At 51.6% G+C, this 17,438-nt stretch overlaps 1 protein-coding gene across 4 annotated transcripts in view; it reads right to left on the reverse strand.

Annotated features, from left to right (window-relative positions):
• GOLGA3 (golgin A3) overlaps window positions 1–17,438 on the reverse strand; it is a 59,573-nt gene that overhangs the window by 31,310 nt on the left and 10,825 nt on the right. For all 4 annotated transcript variants that reach the window (XM_035258283.3, XM_035258284.3, XM_035258281.3 and 1 more), the window contains exons 4-10: window positions 16,579–16,691; window positions 13,091–13,749; window positions 12,503–12,614; window positions 10,792–11,098; window positions 5,979–6,181; window positions 2,111–2,248; window positions 235–396 (exon numbers count right to left, since the gene is read on the reverse strand). In XM_035258283.3, coding sequence (XP_035114174.3) covers window positions 235–396; window positions 2,111–2,248; window positions 5,979–6,181; window positions 10,792–11,098; window positions 12,503–12,614; window positions 13,091–13,749; window positions 16,579–16,691 — 1,694 coding nt within the window. The remainder of the gene's footprint in view (window positions 1–234; window positions 397–2,110; window positions 2,249–5,978; window positions 6,182–10,791; window positions 11,099–12,502; window positions 12,615–13,090; window positions 13,750–16,578; window positions 16,692–17,438) is intronic.

The raw sequence follows: 17,438 nt of genomic DNA on the forward strand, positions 1-17,438 counted from the left end.
TTTTACGGACACTTCGGAGTGTCTTTTTGTAATGCAAGATCCTGGTGAAGAACCAGCAGGGCAAACACCTGGTCAGGTCCGCAGCAGCAGCAGCAGCATGTCACCGACAACCCAACTCCCGCCTGTTCTGACGAGGCCCCACAGCAGAGGACTGCCTGGGCTCTCTGTGTGTGGACCTGGGTGCTCGGGAGAGCCTGGGGCCTGGGTCCAGCCTGAAGGGCCGCAGGGACTTGCCTGCTCCAGCTGCTGCTCTAGGGATGCCGCTGAGTCCACCATCCTCTGCAGCCGCTCCCTCTCGCCTTCAAACTCTTCCAGCCGCCTCTGGAGGTCCTCCTCCACCATTGTCTTTGCCTCCTGAATCTGCATGAAGGCTGCTTCCTGATCCAACATGTCAGCCTGGGCCCAGGAAAGAACGTGTTTTTATAAGGCAGGAAACCTTAACAGTGAAGAGCAGCCTCCAAGCCCCGTGTTCTGTGGAGAAACCCACCACCCTGGCAAGAGGCCCCCATCCACTTACCCACCCTGTCTACCAACTGCAGACTGAGGGCCCAGGGTGGACTGCTGGGCTACCCACCAACCAGGAGACAGAGCCCAGGCCCAGCCCAGGCCAACCACCCTGTGAGAGGGACCTGGATCCCCTGATGAGCAGAGCTTCCCTGGCCATTTCTCGTGTGACGACGGGTGGGCAGCAGGTACCTTCTTTCAGGTGTGAGACTCCGACATGTTTTCACAAGAGCAGTGCTTGGCACCGCTGGGTAAGATGGGTAAGAGACCAGAGGACCCTGCAGCAAACACGGCCTGCATTCTGGCTATGGATGAGCCCTCACATTTGGGTGTACTTCTTGGGGAAAACACAAACTCGTAACTTGAAAGTCTTTTCACTGCTTCTCTACTAAGCCCTGAAGCATGATGACTGACACAACACAACTCTTGTCCATCATCCCAGCCAGGCACCCACCTACTGCCACACAGGTGGGAGCAGTCGCAGGAGAGAGAAACCAAGTGAGGCTGCGTAGAGCTCCCTACACGCCTAGAAAGGTTGGTAAGGAGACTGGCCCAGCAGCCTCCAGGACAGAACCTCCCTTCATACACTGTCTTGGCGTTCTACGCCATTTCTTCTTCTTTAATTTTTCCATAAGGTTATTGAGTAGGTGGTACTACCTCCATTTTATAAAGATGAGGTTCATGCCTATAGTCCCAGAACTTTGGGAGGCCAAGGTGGGTGGATCACCTGAGGTCAGGAGTTTGAGACCAGCCTGGTCAACATGGCAAAACCCCATCTCTACTAAAATTTTAAAAAATTAGTCAGATGTGGTGGCGGGCACCTGTAATCCTAGCTTCTCTGGAGGCTGAGGCAGGAGAATCACTTGAACTTAAGAGGTGGAGGTTGTAGTAAGCTGAGATTGCATCATTGCACTCCAGCCTGGGCAACAAGAGGGAAATTCCATCTCAAAAAAAAAAAAAAAAAAAAGGAAGATGAAGCTCAGAGAGGTAAGAAATTGTTTGTCCAGGGCCCCACAGCTAAAGGAGAACAGCTACCAAGGCTGCTGTGTTTCCATCCTCTGGAGATGGCCTGTGCAGGCAGCGCCTGTCACCGGGACTGCGTGTGTTTGCTGGAGGATTAAACAGCAACACAGGCTGAGTGCTCAGAAGCAAAGAAAATGCTATCACAGCCAGGCTTCGATAGGCTGTCAGGCCCAAAGCACTGGCCCTTCCTCCTTACCCACTCTGCCAGCACCATCCCTGACTGGCATTGACTGACGGCCTCTGCCCAGCACCATCCCTGACTGGCATTGACTGGCGGCCTCTGCCCAGCACCATCCCTGACTGGTAATGACTGACGGCCTCTGCCCAGCACCATCCCTGACTGGTAATGACTGGCAGCCAGGGGCCCAGGCCCAAGGTGGGGCTTGGAGAAGAACCGCAAGTGCCCACTGCACTAAGCCCCCACAGATGAGGAGGGGCAGTCCCAACGCCTTCACAAGCAGTCACTGCAGGCCATCCGTGGGAACATTTAAGAGAGACACTCAGAGAAGTACAACATGCAGAAAAAACACATGGTCTGTGGGTGTGTTCTCTTCACCTTACATGGCCCCGGCCGCAGCCTCACCTCAATGCCCTGCAGCTGTGCTGCAATGCGCCCTTTCTCCTTCATGGACCTGTGCTGAGTTTCCGTCAGCTGCTGGGACAGGGACACATTCTCGAGTTTCAGGTGCTCCAGGAGACCTGCCTGGGTCATCTGTCCAACCTTAAAAAAAAAAAAAAAAAAAAAAAAAGACGCAAAAGGTAAAAAGTTGCTCAGTTTCAAGGAAGAAATGCAGACTAGCCTGTCTGAGTCACTGGCTGACCCCTTAGTATCTCCAACACAGGCCCCACGACCCACCACACCCCCTCAGTGTCTCCCACACAAGCCCCACGACCCACCCCCCCCCCCCACCGTCTTCCCTCCTAGAAATGCGGGCCATCTAGCAAGGCTGACAGGCCATTAGCAAGGGCTCACCCTGCAGCTTGCAGCTCATCAGACTGCAGTTTGCAGCAGGACCTACCCAAAGTCCCCACTGATAGGGCACCTGTGAGCCTCTGTGGCTGAGGAGCCCTTTCTTTTCTTTTTTTTTTTTTTGAGAAGGAGTCTCACTCTGTCACCCAGGCTGGAGTGCAGTGGTGCCATCTCGTCTCATTGCAACCTCCGCCTCCCAGGTTCAAGCAATTATCTGCCTCAACCTCCCAAGTAGCTGGGATTACAGGCGCCCGCCACCACGCCCAGCTAATTTTTGTATTTTAGTAGAGATGAGGTTTCACCATCTTGGCCAGGCTGGTCTTGAACTCCTGACCTTGTGATCCACCCACCTCAGGCTCCCAAAGTGCTGAAATTACAGGTGTGAGCCACCACACCCAGCCGAGGAACCTTATCTTAACTGACCAAATCCAGCCAGACACACACCAGGGCCTGCCCTCAGCTTGAAGCACAGCCAGGGCCCGGCCCAGACCCACAGGTGGTCAGGCCCACCCTGGCCAATGGTCTTGTGGAAAAGCCCCAGTGCCACAGCCCGGAGGAGGATGGCGTCAGCCAAGGGAAGTAAGAACTGGAAAGGAGGCACGTGGACAGCCTGGGATCTGCGGCTGGACCTGCCCACATGGCCACTAGTTGCAGGCTGCTTCCTGGAGTCCACAGTGCCTGAGATGACAGAAGCCACGGGCTCTGGGACCTCCACGGAAGGTGCACAGAGCAAGGGAGACAGCCTTTGTGGGGTCCAAGCCTCAAGACCATGAAAGAAGACAGAATGCCTGGAACTATCCTCCTTTCTGAATGTTACTGGGAATGTTTAGGTACCAAAAAAATGTTTTAAAAACTCTGATTAAGGAATGCTGAAACTGGTTCCAGAAGCATTTGAAAAAAGCAGGGAGGGCCTGGTGCAGTGGCTCATGCCTATAATCCCAGCACATTGCGGGCAGGACAATCACTTGAGCTGAGGAGTTCAAAACCTGCTCAGGCAACATAGCGAGACCCTGTCCTCACAGAAAACTTTTAACTTTTTTTTTTTGAGACAGAGTCTCACGCAGCTGTTGCCCAGGCTGGAATGCAGTGGCACAATCTCAGCTGACTGCAATCTCCGCCTCCCACATTCAAGCTATTCTCCTGCCTTAGCCTCTTGAGTAGCTGGGATTACAGGCACGTGCCACCACACCCAGCTGATTTTTCTGTCTTTTTTTTAGTAGAGACAGGGTTTCACCATGTTGGTCTGGTTGGTCTCGAACTCCTGATCTCGTGATCTGCCTGCCTCAGCCTCCCAAAGTGCTGGGATTATAGGCGTGAGCCACTGCACCCAGCTTTTCTCACAGAAAAATTTTAAACAATTAGCCAGGTGTGATGGTGTTCACCTTACCCCAGCTACTTGGGGGGCTGTTTGAGCCCAAGAGGTCAAGGCTGCAGGGAGCTGTGATCGTACCACAGAATTCCAGCAGCCTGGGTGACAGCACAAGACCCTATCTCCAAAAACAAATGCTGTTAGAGCTCCAGAGCCACCATCACTTTGAACCTTCCTCTCTTTGTTGTCCAAGCTACAGCACCACACTTCCTTTCTGTTTTTTTGAGACACAGTCTGGCTCTGTTGCCCAGGCTAGAGTGTAGAGTGCAGTGATGCGATCTCAGCTCACTACAACCTCTGCCTCCTGGATTCAAGCACTTCTTGTGCCTCAGTCTCCCAAGTAGCTGGGACTACAGACACTCGCCACCACGCTTGGCTAACTTTCACATTTGTAGCAGAGATGGGGTTTCACCATCTCAGCCAGGCTGGTCTTAAACTCCTGTCCTCAAATGATCTGCCCGCCTCGGCCTCCCAAAGTGCTGGGATTATGAGCTACCACACCTGGCCCAAACTATACTTCTAAAATACACCTGGCTTACTTCTTTAAATATTGCCTCATATAAATGCACTGTAGCTTTTAAAAAGCATATTAATTTGTATACTGATTTGTTTCCAAGTTATGTTGTAAGTAGAACAAATGGTTTTCTGCACGGTTCTTTGGCTTAAAAAATATATAAAAGGCCAGGCGCAGTGGCTCAAGCCTGTAATTCCAGCACTTTGGGAGGTCAAGGCAGGTGGATCACAAGGTCAGGAGTTCGAGACTAGCCTGGCCAATATGGTGAAACCCTATCTATACTAAAAATACAAAAATTAGCTGGGTGTGGTAGCGGGCACCTGTAGTCCCAGCTACTTGGAAGGCTGAGGCAGGAGAATCACCTGAACCCATAAGGTGGAGGTTGCAGTGAGCCAAGATCATGCCACTGTACACCAACAGAGAGAGACTTCGTCTCCAAAAAAAAAAAATGGTAATAAAAATTGAAGAAAACTTCTGTGTATATTTGTAAACTCTAGGTATAAAAGGAACATATGGTGGAATTAGTATTTCACATTCCTCTCTGGACAAATAGTTTTAATAAATCAATAATATTTTATCTAGAAACAAAAATCTCACAGCTAATAAAAAAGTAACAGGCCAGGCACAGTGGCTCAGGCCTATAATCGCAGCACTTTGGGAGGCTGAGGCAGGCATCACTTGAGCCCAGGAGTTCAAGACCAGCCTGGGCAACATGGCAAAACCCCATCTCTGCAAATACAAAAATTAGCTGGGCATGGTTGCCCATGCCTGTAATCCCAGCTACTTAGGAGGCTGAGGTAGGAGGTTCACGCAAGCCTGGGAGGTTGTGGCTACAGTGAGCTGAGATTGCACCACTGCTCTCCAGTCTGGTGACGGAGTGAGACACAGTCTCAGAAACCCGAAAAACGAAAACATGGAGGCTGACCAAAGGTGCTCTTCAGTATCTTCAAGGTTGACCTCTAAATTAGTCCAGGTGCTGGGATTCAGATCAAGGTGCTCCTGAGCCACCTGCCAGTCGGTCTGGGCATCTCCAGTACACTAAGCAGCTGCTGTAGGCAAAGGGGCAGGCCTGGACCCACACATGCTCCCACATATGCAGGACCAAGGTGGACACAGGCTGTGGCCACTAACGGGTGGAGGGGCAAGGAATGTGTTTCCTATAGGATGCAGAAAATGCAAGCCACGCTGGAAAGATGCACCTGTGTGTCACTTGGAGCTCATACAGCAGAGAAAGGAAAAGCTCCAATCAGGAAGAGAAGCCCTGTGGCGCCGCATGCCTGTGAGATGTCACAGCAGAGTGGGATGCAGAGTGGGGAGGCTGGGGTGAGATAGGGGGATTTACAGGCATGCACCACCGTGCCCAGAGAGACAGGCTTTGGAATTGAAAATGTCAGCAGAGGCTGTGGGATGCCCGTGTCAGAAGGTCGTGCAGGAGGCCATGGGACATGTCCTGCATGGGACATGGGGTGGGCTAGATAGCAGGTTAAAAGCGAAAACACATGTGTGAACTCTAAAAACAGAAACATCTTGGGAAAAAGCCCCATTCCACAAGAAGACAGGAAGCATGGCCTGTCCTGGAAGGTAGACTGCAGCCATACCTGGATGTGGGCCATCTCGCCTTGTAGCCTGACGCGGGCCTCCTGTGCCAGGGCAAGCTGCTGCTGGTACCACTGCCGGACACTCTGCAGGGACGAGATTTCTGCCTGCGAGGCCTTCAGCTTGCTGGTCAGTGTTGCACGCTCCAGCTGCACCTGCTGCAGCTGGCTCTGCAAGGCTGTCATCTGCTGTCGCAGGTCGTGCACTGAAAGGGGGCAAGCATAATGGCTCAGGCCAGCAGAAGCGAACAGGGGAGTCCACAGCTCTGCACACATGGGACACAAAGCAGGACTCCCAGGAGACCAGTCCATTCCGGTTATTCCCGTAGTTTGCCCCATGTGGTCACCGTGAACGCTGCATGAGTGGACGCTGAGAGACACTGCTCCTGGGAGAAGTGCAGGTGAGGCTCCTGCGAGCCTCTGTGCACAGCCTCTTCACCAGCCAATCAACACATTACCTGGGAGAAGTGCAGGTGAGGCTCCTGCGAGCCTCTGTGCACAGCCTCTTCACCAGCCAATCAACACATTACCTGGGAGAAGTGCAGGTGAGGCTCCTGCCAGCTTCTGTGCACAGCCTCTTCACCAGCCAATCAAGACATTACCTCTGTGCAGTGTTTCTGTTTCAAGACACCGATTCCATACATTTTGTCAACTCATTAACCCTGAGCTCATGACCAACAGCAACTCGGCCAACGAGCCTGAGCAAAGCTTCTCTAAGAAATAACAATGGCAGGCCATGGGGTACAGGGGGCATGGGGGTGCAGTCCCAGGAGATCCAGACCAGCCTGAGCAACACAGCAAGACCCCAAAAAGAAAAATATAAAATTAGCCGGGCGGGGTGGTATGCACCTGTGGTTCCGGCTACTTGGGAGGCTGAGGCAGGCAGATCCCATGAGCCCAGGAGTTTGAGGCTGCAGTGAGCCATGACTGCACCACTGCACTCCAGCCTGGGCGACAGAGTGCGGGTAGCACCCCCCCATGGACACCGAGGAAGGAGAACTGTGCAGACCCCAGGCACAATTAGTGCCTCAAGTATAACTCACTGCTTACTTATATCTGGCTTATACATATAATCATACTTAGTCCCATATAATCTTTCTATATAATCGTATAACGGATGTAGTCGGAGCTGTACCGACACATTTAGTGTGATTTATACAATCCTTCCATAGAACCATATAGCAGTCTGTAGTAGGAGGAATGTCCAGAGCAGTCACAGAACAGAAGCAGCACATGGGAAAACAGCCAGACCAGGACGAGAACCAAAGCCCCAGGCGGTGGCGTCCCTGCCTGAAAGGGCAACGCTGTATGGCAGGCTTGGAGCAAGAGCCTCTCCTCCTGAGAGAGGAGCTGTAGCACCTGCATCCAGTTCCTGTGGCAAGTCGGCCTCAGGCCTGAGATCCCGGAAGTAACCGAGGGAGAAGAACCCCTCTGATGTGGCCAGTCACAGCGGCTGTTCACCCTGTCAGTCTTTTCTCACTTCTGTGCTAGCTCAAAGAATCATCCCATAAATATCTTAAGAGGAGAGCACAAGTCTGTCAGCTCCCACTGCACTGGCTTACAGTATCCTTCTATTAGAAATCCGTTGAGGTCTCCAGCCCTCAGATAAGAAGTGTTATGCCCGACACCTGTTGCACACAGCCCACCTCCTTGCCTCGGTGACCTAATGAGGGTGGACCCCTTTTCTGTACACGACCCTCTACTACTGCGCACGGCACGGCCCCCTACTGTGCACAGCCCACCTCTCTGCCCAGGTGACATAACGGGGTGGCCCTTTCACTTGTGACTCACACGATTATTACCCTATCACTAAGCCTACAGATGATGACCTCACTTACGATCCTTTCCCCTACTTGTACCTAATAAATGCAGACGCTTCTGGGCATTCAGGACCTCGCCTGTCTCTGCTCATAGGTGGCATGGCCCCCCTAGTCCAACTGCTCTTCTCCAGTTCTTCAGTGTCCTGTCTCTTTACTTCTCAGATCCTGCACCTCAGCACAGCATAAGGGACACCCCACGACCCTGTGGGGCCAACAGCCCTACAACAGAGCAACCCATCTCAAAGACAAATGAATTTTTAAAAACAGAAATAAAATTTGAAAAAAATAAAAACAGGATGAATTGAAAACAATAAAAGAAAAAAATGAAGTATATCTGGCCAGGTGCGGTGGCTCACACCTGTAATCCCAGCACTTTGGGAGGCTGAGGTAGGCGGATCACAGGGTCAAGAGATCGAGACCATCCTGGCCAACATGGTGAAACCTCATCTCTACTAAATATAGAAAAATTAGCTAGGTGCAGTGGTGCATGCCTGTAATCCCAGCTACTCGGGAAGCTGAGGCAGAAAAATCACTTGAACCTGGGAGGCAGAGGTTGCAGTGAGCTGAAATGGCGCCACTGCATTCCAGCCTGGGCAACAACAGCAAGATTCTGTCTTAAAAAAAAAAAAAAGGTATTTGGTGCCATGTTAAATTGCAAAATTACCCCCAAAAGCACAAAAATACAAACATGCCGTGGCCTGCCTGCAGCCCGGCTGAGCACAAAGGCTGGCAGAGTGTCCTGTCCTCCTCAGCGGGCACCTAGGGTGACTCGCTTGCTCTGCTGCTATGCACGTGTCTATGAATACTGAGTCTGGGGTTCAAAGAGATTTAAGCAAGTCAGCAAATTCACACATGAAATCTCTGAGCGCCGAGGATCAGGTGCGGGTCCGTAAAACCGTCGTGGATGCCGAGGCTCTCGCCTCTGACCCAATGATGTCTACAGCCATCACCAAACAGCAAGGTTTTCTGTGCGGCTACTTCCACCTGAAACCCACCAGCCAGGACCAGGCAGCCTCACCAAAGTTCAGGTTGCTTTTGCCGCCCAGCGAGCACTGGTCAGATGGAAGCTGGCAACCCACAGGGGTCCCCAAACGACTTCAGTGTTGAGAGGTTTCTGAGTCTCATAGTTTTTCCTAAGGGACGGGGTATCACAAAGTGCTCAAGGACTAAAATATGAAAGCGATTACAAGAGTGCTACTGCCTCTCAGCCAGCTTTCTCTTTCCTGGTATTAGAATGCAGCCCCTGTGACGCTGGCTTGTCACCTTCCTCTGTGTCATCAGATCCAAGAGCCAGTCTCACAGCCTTACCAGCAAACTGGCTCACACAGACTTGGCCCTCACGCTGGCTGCCCCCCTCACTCAGGCAGTCCCAAGTCCTGAGAGATGAGCCCACCAAGCAGCCTCCTTGGTCCTCTGGACCCAGGTCACTGCACACCCCTCAGGCTTTATGCTTAATCTTCCCACCCTGCTTCACCCTCTCTTTCCCACTCCTGTCCATGCTTGCTCTGAGCAGGCCAACCAGGGTCTTCTCTGTGCCTGTTGGAAGCTGGAGTATCAGCTCTGGGACTGGCCCAGGCAGGGACTGAGGGGGCCCCGGAAGGCATGCTGCCAAGCCACATGGAGCCCCACTGCCCCACTCATACTCACTGGGTGCAGGAAGGCAGCTGGACCAACACACTGCGTTCAAGGAGAAAAAGTTGCCAGACCAACAGTCAAGGAGCTACTCTTGGCCAGGCGCGGTGGCTCAGGCCTGTAATCCCAGCGCTGTGGTAGGCCAAAGTGGGCAGATCACAAGTTCAGGAGATCAAGACCAGCCTGGCCAACATGGTGATACCCTCTCTCTACTAAAAATACAAAAATTAGCTGGGCATAGTGGCAGACACCTGTAATCCTAGCACTCTGGGAGGCCAAGGTGGGTGGATCATGAGATCAGGAGATCAGGACCATCCTAGCCAGCATGGTGAAACCCCCGTCTCTACAAAAATACAAAAATTAGCTAGGGATGGTGGCAGACGCCTGTAATCCCAGCACTTTGGGAGGCTGAGGCAAACAGATCTTGAGGTCAGGGGATCAAGACCATCCTGGTCAACACTGTGAAACCCCATCTCTACTAAAAATGCAAAAATTGGCCGGGTGCGGTGGCTCAAGCCTGTAAACCCAGCACTTTGGGAGGCTAAGGCGGGTGGATCACGTGGTCAAGAGATCCAGACCATCCTGGCCAACATGGTGAAACCCCGTCTCTACTAAAGATACCAAAAATTAGCTGGGCATGGTGGTACGTGCCTGTAATCCCAGCTACTCAGGAGGCTGAGGCAGGAGAATTGCCTGAACCCAGGAGGTGGAGGTTGCGGTGAGCCAAGATCGTGACATTGCACTCCAGCCTGGGTAACAAGAGCGAAACTCCATCTCAAAAAAAAAAAAAAAAGCAAAAATTAGCCAGGTATGGTGACGGATGCCTGTAATCCCAGCTACTCAGGGGGCTGAGGCAGGAGAATCTCTTGAACCAGAGAGTCAGAGGTTGCAGTGAGCCAAGACTGCACCACAGCACTCCAGCAGGGGCAACAGAGAGAGACTCTGTCTCAAAAGAAAAAAAAGGAACTGCTCCTGTAATCTGCAATTCTGTGGAAGAAGCGGGCAGCTCGACACCATCATGTAATCCTGGACTTCTGAGGCAGAATATGTGGAAATGATCACCACAGGTAGTCCAGAGTCCAAGACTTAATTAATTCCCTGGATGTGCACACAAATGTATACGATTCCAAAAGTTCAACTAAAAATTATATTTCCTTTAGAAAAGCAGCCTCCTTATGTTTAAGTTACAAACCAATGAAACCCGGACAGCCACAGGCCGACACAGCTGTCAGCACTACCCACCAGCAAAGCGGCTTCTGGACTGGGGTGGGGAAGGAGAGCGTGGCCTGGAAAGGAGGGGGCGTGGCAGGTTAGGAAGGGGCGTGGCCGGGGAAGGAGGGGGCGTGGCCGGGGCCCAGCCTCACCTGTGTTGTCCTTGCTGAGCATGCTTTTCTGCATGTCCTCCACTTTCGCCATGAGCCTCTGGTACTGCTCCTCCGCCACCTGCAAGTCATTGTTGGACGACGCCAGGCTGGCATTTTTGGCCTCCAGCATGTTCTGCAGGTCGGTCATGGCTCGCTCCAGGTCCCAGCACGACTGCTTCAAGGTGTCCACCTCTGAGCTGAGTGAATCCTGCCGCTGCTGGCTGCTGTGGCTGCACTCCACCTGTGCCTGCAGCTTCGTGCTGAGGGCAGCCAGCTGGGCCTGCAGCTCAGCCTTCTCTTTAAGTGCCTGAAAGATCCCGACAACCAACTTTCAGAAAACCAGTCACTTCCGTCCAGTGTATTCACAGGAACACACCAGTGAGTCAGTGAGGGGCCTGACAGGGGGCCCTGCACCAAAGCCCCGTGTTCCACACCTCCGGACACTCTCCCAGCACGGCTGTCCCAGAAGGCGACCTTCTAACAGGCCCAGGACGCACACAAGAGCCTGCACTGGTTTTGAGCCAGCTGCAGCTGTGCAGGGCTGCGCTCAAGCAGGGCTAGGAGGCACCCTTCTCCTACGAGGATGCTGGAAACGTGAACATGGGTGCACACACAGAATTCCAGATGTGTAGAGGGACCCCGAATTAAAAGCAGATTCAGATCTGGGGGGAAATGGGCAGAAAACGCAGGCAAGGAAAGGCAGCTGCTTCTGCAGTGTAGCTCCAGGGGCTCCAGCCAGGGCCACAGGACACAGCGCAGTCCTGAGTGCCCACGGCGTGCTGTGTGGCCCCGGGGCAGCAGAGAGTTGCCACTGGAAATCGCCCCACCACGCGCCACCCACGCTAAGACCTATGCGGGTGAGGATCCAGTTCACACGTCACCAGGACAACGAACACCCAGAGCAATCGAGGAACTCCACAAACTCAAGAAGACCCCAGAGCAAGGGGCCAGCAACCACCACATGAAACAATCCACTCAGACAAAGCACCAATCTGATCCCAGGAGGACAAGGAGACAGTGCAGCGAGAGCAAGATACCCTTCGCAGAGTGGCTGCAGAAGAAGGGAAACGCATCTGATGGGAGGCTCATGCTCTAACACTGTGGAAGTGACGACTGTACAGCCACAATTGGCCTCAACACCCCAAATCACCTCTTCCGTAGACACCCCTTTAGATGTCACAAACTGCTTGGTTTGTGTCCAAAGACCATCTGGTATAAGAAAATCGTCTTAAACATGAGATGAGCATTAGTAAGGCAAGCTCCCGGTGTGGGAACATCCCGAGGCAAGCTCCTGGTGCGAGACTGGCTCCGGCCCTGCTCTGTGGCCTTGCTCACTGGAGAAAGCTCCCTCAGCTGTCACCTCAGGGTGACATTCTCACGCTCCATGCCAGAAGCACACAGCTGAATCCCACTGAACAGATTTACTCAACTGTCGACAGAAGAGCTATCCTAGCTCTTCACTATGGATGACAGGTCAACTTACTCTGATAGAGATGGAGGGAGAAAAGGACCCAGGCACGATCAGATGGAAACTCACACCTCTTTCTAAGGCTGACAGGTCAAGTAGACAAAGAACGTGAAGATGCAGAGCACTTGGCTGCCATGGATGTGGCAGGTGATTCCCAGGATCTCTGAAACTGCACCCAACAGAGAGGCCACACATGCTTTCCGAATTCACTGCATGCTACGACGTCAATCCAAAGTCCATTACCTGACTCGCCTCCAGTGACAAGGCTTCCAGCTGTCCTTCGAGCCTCATTTTCTCTTTGAGCACCTGCAGCATCTCATCCTGTGTTTCTGTAGCAGAGCTCTCCAAGGACACACTGGGGACAAAGGCATGGGTCAGACCTGTACGGCCCATCCTTATTTTTCCCTTCACACTCCTCCACACTCACCAAGTCCCACACAGTCCTGCTGCTCTCTCCCCAATTTTAATTAAGAGATTTAAGTAGAGAGCTAAGGCTCGCATGAATGCATGGATGAACGCTCCTGCACCTCACACAGTGGGAACACTGCTGTGGAAATGTGAGACATCCAAGCGTCGTGCAGCTTAGTGATAAGCCTACATAAACATGGGAGTAGGCATTTTAATAACAAAGACGACTGCTAATTAGATCTAATTCTGTTAAAAAGCAGCAGAGTTGTGTATGAATGAAATGTTCATGTCAAGACTAAGGACAGTTAGGAAGAAAAGCCGAGTATTGCTGTTCCAGCATGGAGAGCCGTGTGTCCCAGGGAAGCCCTCTGCCTGCCCTGCCCACTTCTACCCGCCCCACCCACCGCTGCCGTGGGCCCCCACCTGCTGCAGAAGCTGTCTCTGCGGCTCCGCACCTCCCCATTGACCTCCTGCCCCTGGTCTTGGTGCTCAGCAGCTGCGGCCTGGAGGACATCCTTAATGGAGGGGAACTGGCCCAGGGTATCCGCAGCAATCTCCTGGCCGTTAACCACATAGGAGGCGTCCTGCATGCCCGCCGTCTTCAACAGAACGCCGTAGGTCCCTCGGATGGAGACGCTGCTATATGAAGAACTGTCGCTGTCATTTCCATCTGCCTCAGACACACTGTCTCCAGTCAGGGAGGCGTTCTCCAGACGGTCGTCAGTGTCAGGGGACAAGCTGATCTCAGACACAACAGACGCTGCGCTGCTTCTGTTCTGCTTCAAGGAACCCTTGGTAGAATCGGGAGCTGGCACATTTCCCCCAGAATTCCCAGCATTTGAATCTTCAGTTCTGTAATCAGCCAGAGACCGGATTTTGCTTGATTTGGAATTTTTCTTCTCCTTAGGATGTGCTGGAAGCCCCAGGCTGCCCACCTTAGGCCCCCGAGGGACACTCGTGCGCAGGAAGGAATATTCTTTAGTCAAAGCTACGGTACTGGCCCTTGGTAAGTTTTCTGGGTTTAACATGAGCTCAGGATCAAGTGTGCTAGAAAGTCTCGTTTTGGCTGCAGGTTGACTGGACTGAGAAGAAAACAAAAGTACAAAACTTACATTTAAAATTCACAAGCAACATTCTTAAAACTGCCATTCAGAAAGGTTGCACAAATTATTATTCCCTCCGCTGACAACCAGAGAGTGAGGCGTCCCCAGGCCCTCGCCACACAGGGTGCGGCCAGGCCTCCGGTCCTTGGTCTCACTGCCGCAAGGCCCCACTCTAGTGACCACATGACCACCCCTGGCCTAAAGCACTCTCTCCAGTGAATGTGACCTCAATATGTACAGACACACCTCACAGCAAGTACCTCCTCATCAGACTTCCTCAACAAAACTTTCCTGCCTACTCTCCAGTTTATTTATTTTGGAACAGAAATTTTCTTCAAGGCCACGCACGGTGGCTCACACGTGTAATCCCAGCACTCTGGGAGGCCGAGGCAGGCAGATCATTTGAGATCAGGAGTTCAAGACTGGGCTGGCCAACATGGTGAAACCCTTCCTCTATTAAAAACACAAAAAAATTAGCTGGGCATGGTGGTGGGTGTCTGTAATCTCAGCTACTCAGGAGGCTGAGGCAGGAGAATCACTTGAACCCAGGATGTGGAGGTTGCAGTGAGTTGAGATTGCACCACTGCACTCCAGCCTGGGTGACAGAGTGAAACCCTATCTCCAAAAATAAAAATAAAATAAAAAGAAGAAATTTTCTTCAAGAAGAAAGAACATTCTGTTAAACCATAACCACCTTAAATCCATAATTTCCTCCGACTGCCCACATCCACTTCGAGCCCTTCACAGAGTAGCCACGCCACGCCCCCTCTAGAGCCTGAGCCCCTCTGCTGCCATTCTGACTTCTCAGTTTATCCTTTTTGTTATAAACGTTGTATTTCCCTTTAATCTTATAACTGTTAGAAAAACTCTTGATTTTTCATACTTAAATCTTTATTTTTCTTTCTTTATTTTGAGATGGAATCTTGCTCTGTCACCCAGGCTGGAGTGCAGTGGTGCGATCTCGGCTCACTGCAACCTCTATGGGTTCAGCGATTCTCCTGTATCAGGCTCCTGAGTAGCTGGGATTATAGGTGTGTGCCACCATGTCCGGCTAATTTGTTGTATTTTTAGTAGAGATGGGGGTCTCACTGCATTGGCCAGGCTGGTCTCGAATTCCTGACCTCAAGCAATCGGCCTGCCCCAGCCTTCCAAAGTGCTGGGATTACAGGTGTGAGTCACTGTACCCAGCCAGATTAAAGTATTTAAAAACATATCCCTAACGGAACAGAACAAAACAAAACAAAACAAAAACATAACCCTTTAAATCATAACATGCTGGTGATTTTACTGATCTTCTTCTACTGAAGAGATTCTTCTGAAATATGACACAGGCTGGGCGCAGTGGCTCACACCTGTATAGTCCCAGCTACTCAGGAGGCTGAGGCAGGAGAATCACTTGAACCCAGGAGGTGGAAGTTACAGTGAACTGAGATCACTCCAGCCTGGGCGACAGAGACTCTGTCTTTTAAATTTGCCAAGTATGTTGGTGGCACTTGCTTTTAATTCCAGCTACTCAGGAGGCTGAAGCAGGAGATTCGCTTAAACCTGGGAGGCAGAGGTTGCAATGGGCCAAGACCACAGCATCACACTCCTGCTTGGGTGACAAAGTAAGATTCTGTCTCAAAATACACACACACACACACACATGCACGCACACATATATATATATATAACTGCTCACTGACAGTGGACCTGGTCCCATGAGCTCTGATGGAGGGGTACAAGGAGGTGAATGCTGCTTTCCTGCCCGCGGACACATCCATTCTGCAGCCCATGGAGGAGTAATTTTGACTTTCAAGTCTTTATTACTTAAGAAATACCTTTTGTAAGGCTACAACTGCCACAGTCATGGTGACTCCTCTCATGGATCTAGGCAAAGTAAAGTGAAAACCTTCCGGAACGGATTCACCGTTCTAGATGTCATTAAGAACAGTTGTGAGTCATGGGAGGAGGGGTCAAAATATCAACATTAGCAGGAGTGTGGAAGAAGCTGATCTACCCTCACGGACAACTGTGAGGGATTCCAAACATCTGTGGAGAACCTGACTGCAGATGTGGCAAAAACAGCAAGAGAACTAGAATTAGTAGTGGAGCCTGAAGATGGGATACAAAAATGGAATGGGTAAAATGCTATCACATAGCACTGCGTGTTACAGAGAAACCTTGCATACAAGCGTGAATCGCCATGGCAAACTTCAGTGCTGTTTGAAGAAACTCCACAGCCACCCCAATCTTCAACAACCACCACCCTCATGAGTAAGCAGCCTTCAAACTTGAGGCAAGATCCTCCAACAGCAAAGAGACTACAACTTGCTGAAGGCTCAGGTGACTGTTAGCACTTTTTGGCAGCGAAGGATTTTTAAATTAAGCTGGGTACAAGAGTTTTACTTAAGACACGGTGCTACTGCACTACTGCACACTTAGTAAACCACAGTAGAGCATACATACAACTTCTTTATGCACTTGCTTTATTGCAATATTTGCATTGCTGTGGTGGTCTGGGACTGAACCCACAGGATCTCTGAGGTGACCTGTGTTTGCTTTATTTGCTTTTCAATTGGCAGATTTAGAAATAAAATGTGCTTGTTCCAAAAGCAGCAGGAGCAGGCAGGGGGCACGAGCCAGGCTCCTGCTGGACTCCCCTAGAGGTGGAACCCCCACGACGGGAGCAGAGCCGCTGCAGAAGCCCTTGAGCCCATCCCAGCTCAGAGAACCCAATGGCAGGCAGGTCCCAGGGTTATGTGGGACCAGCAGCTCTCTCTGGCACAGGAAGCTTTCAAGGACCGTGTTCGGGAGAGGGAGACTCACTCTCTCTTGCTGGCGCTTCACCCTGTACTGCTTGAGCTGCTCTTCCAGCCGCTTCCGAGCCTGAAGTCGGACCTGCTCCTCCTTCTCCAGGGGCAGGGAAGACTCTGTAGAGCCTGCAGTGGGAAAATGCCCATTTGGAAACTCATAAAATACCAGGACACAGAACAATCAGGCACAAGAACTTGGTCATTTTGCACTTAATCACCCGTACGTTTTACAACTAAATGTTGCCCAGCCATCTTGTTTGGAAGGACAATTTCCAGATCAAGAGAAAACTGTGAACCCTGGACTCAGAGCATAGGCAGAATATACCTCACAAGAGACACACTGGCCGGGTGCTGGGCCTGTGTCTCCATGACGGGCACACCACTGCCTGAGGCATGCCACTGCTAAAACAGGAAACCACAGCAAGTGCCATTTTGTTTTTTTTGAGATGGAGTTTTGCTTTGGTCACCCAGGCTGGAGTGCAACAGCGCAATCTTCACTCACTACAACCTCCACCTCCGGGTTCAAGCTCTTCTGCCTCAGCCTTCTGAGTAGCTGGGACTACAGGCATACGCCACCACACCCACCTAATTTTGTATTTTTTAGCAGAGACGGGGTTTCTCCATGTTGGTCAGGCTGGTCTCGAACTCCCAACCTCTGGTGATCTACCCACCTCAGCCTCCCAAAGTGCTGGAATTATAGGCATGAGCCACTGCAGCCAGCAGCAAGTGCCGTTTAACAACAGAAAAAACTGGGTTCAAAGCTGGAGCCACGCTGAGCACTGTGAGGCAGGCTCAGCTCTCACCATGATGCAACTCTGTGCTGGCTTCACAGCAGGTTCTCATGACCTTGCTGTGAGGAGCATGTGAAAAGTT

The sequence above is a fragment of the Callithrix jacchus genome, chromosome 9 (assembly GCF_049354715.1).
Source record: "Callithrix jacchus isolate 240 chromosome 9, calJac240_pri, whole genome shotgun sequence".
In the NCBI taxonomy this organism is placed as follows: Eukaryota; Metazoa; Chordata; class Mammalia; order Primates; family Cebidae; genus Callithrix; species Callithrix jacchus.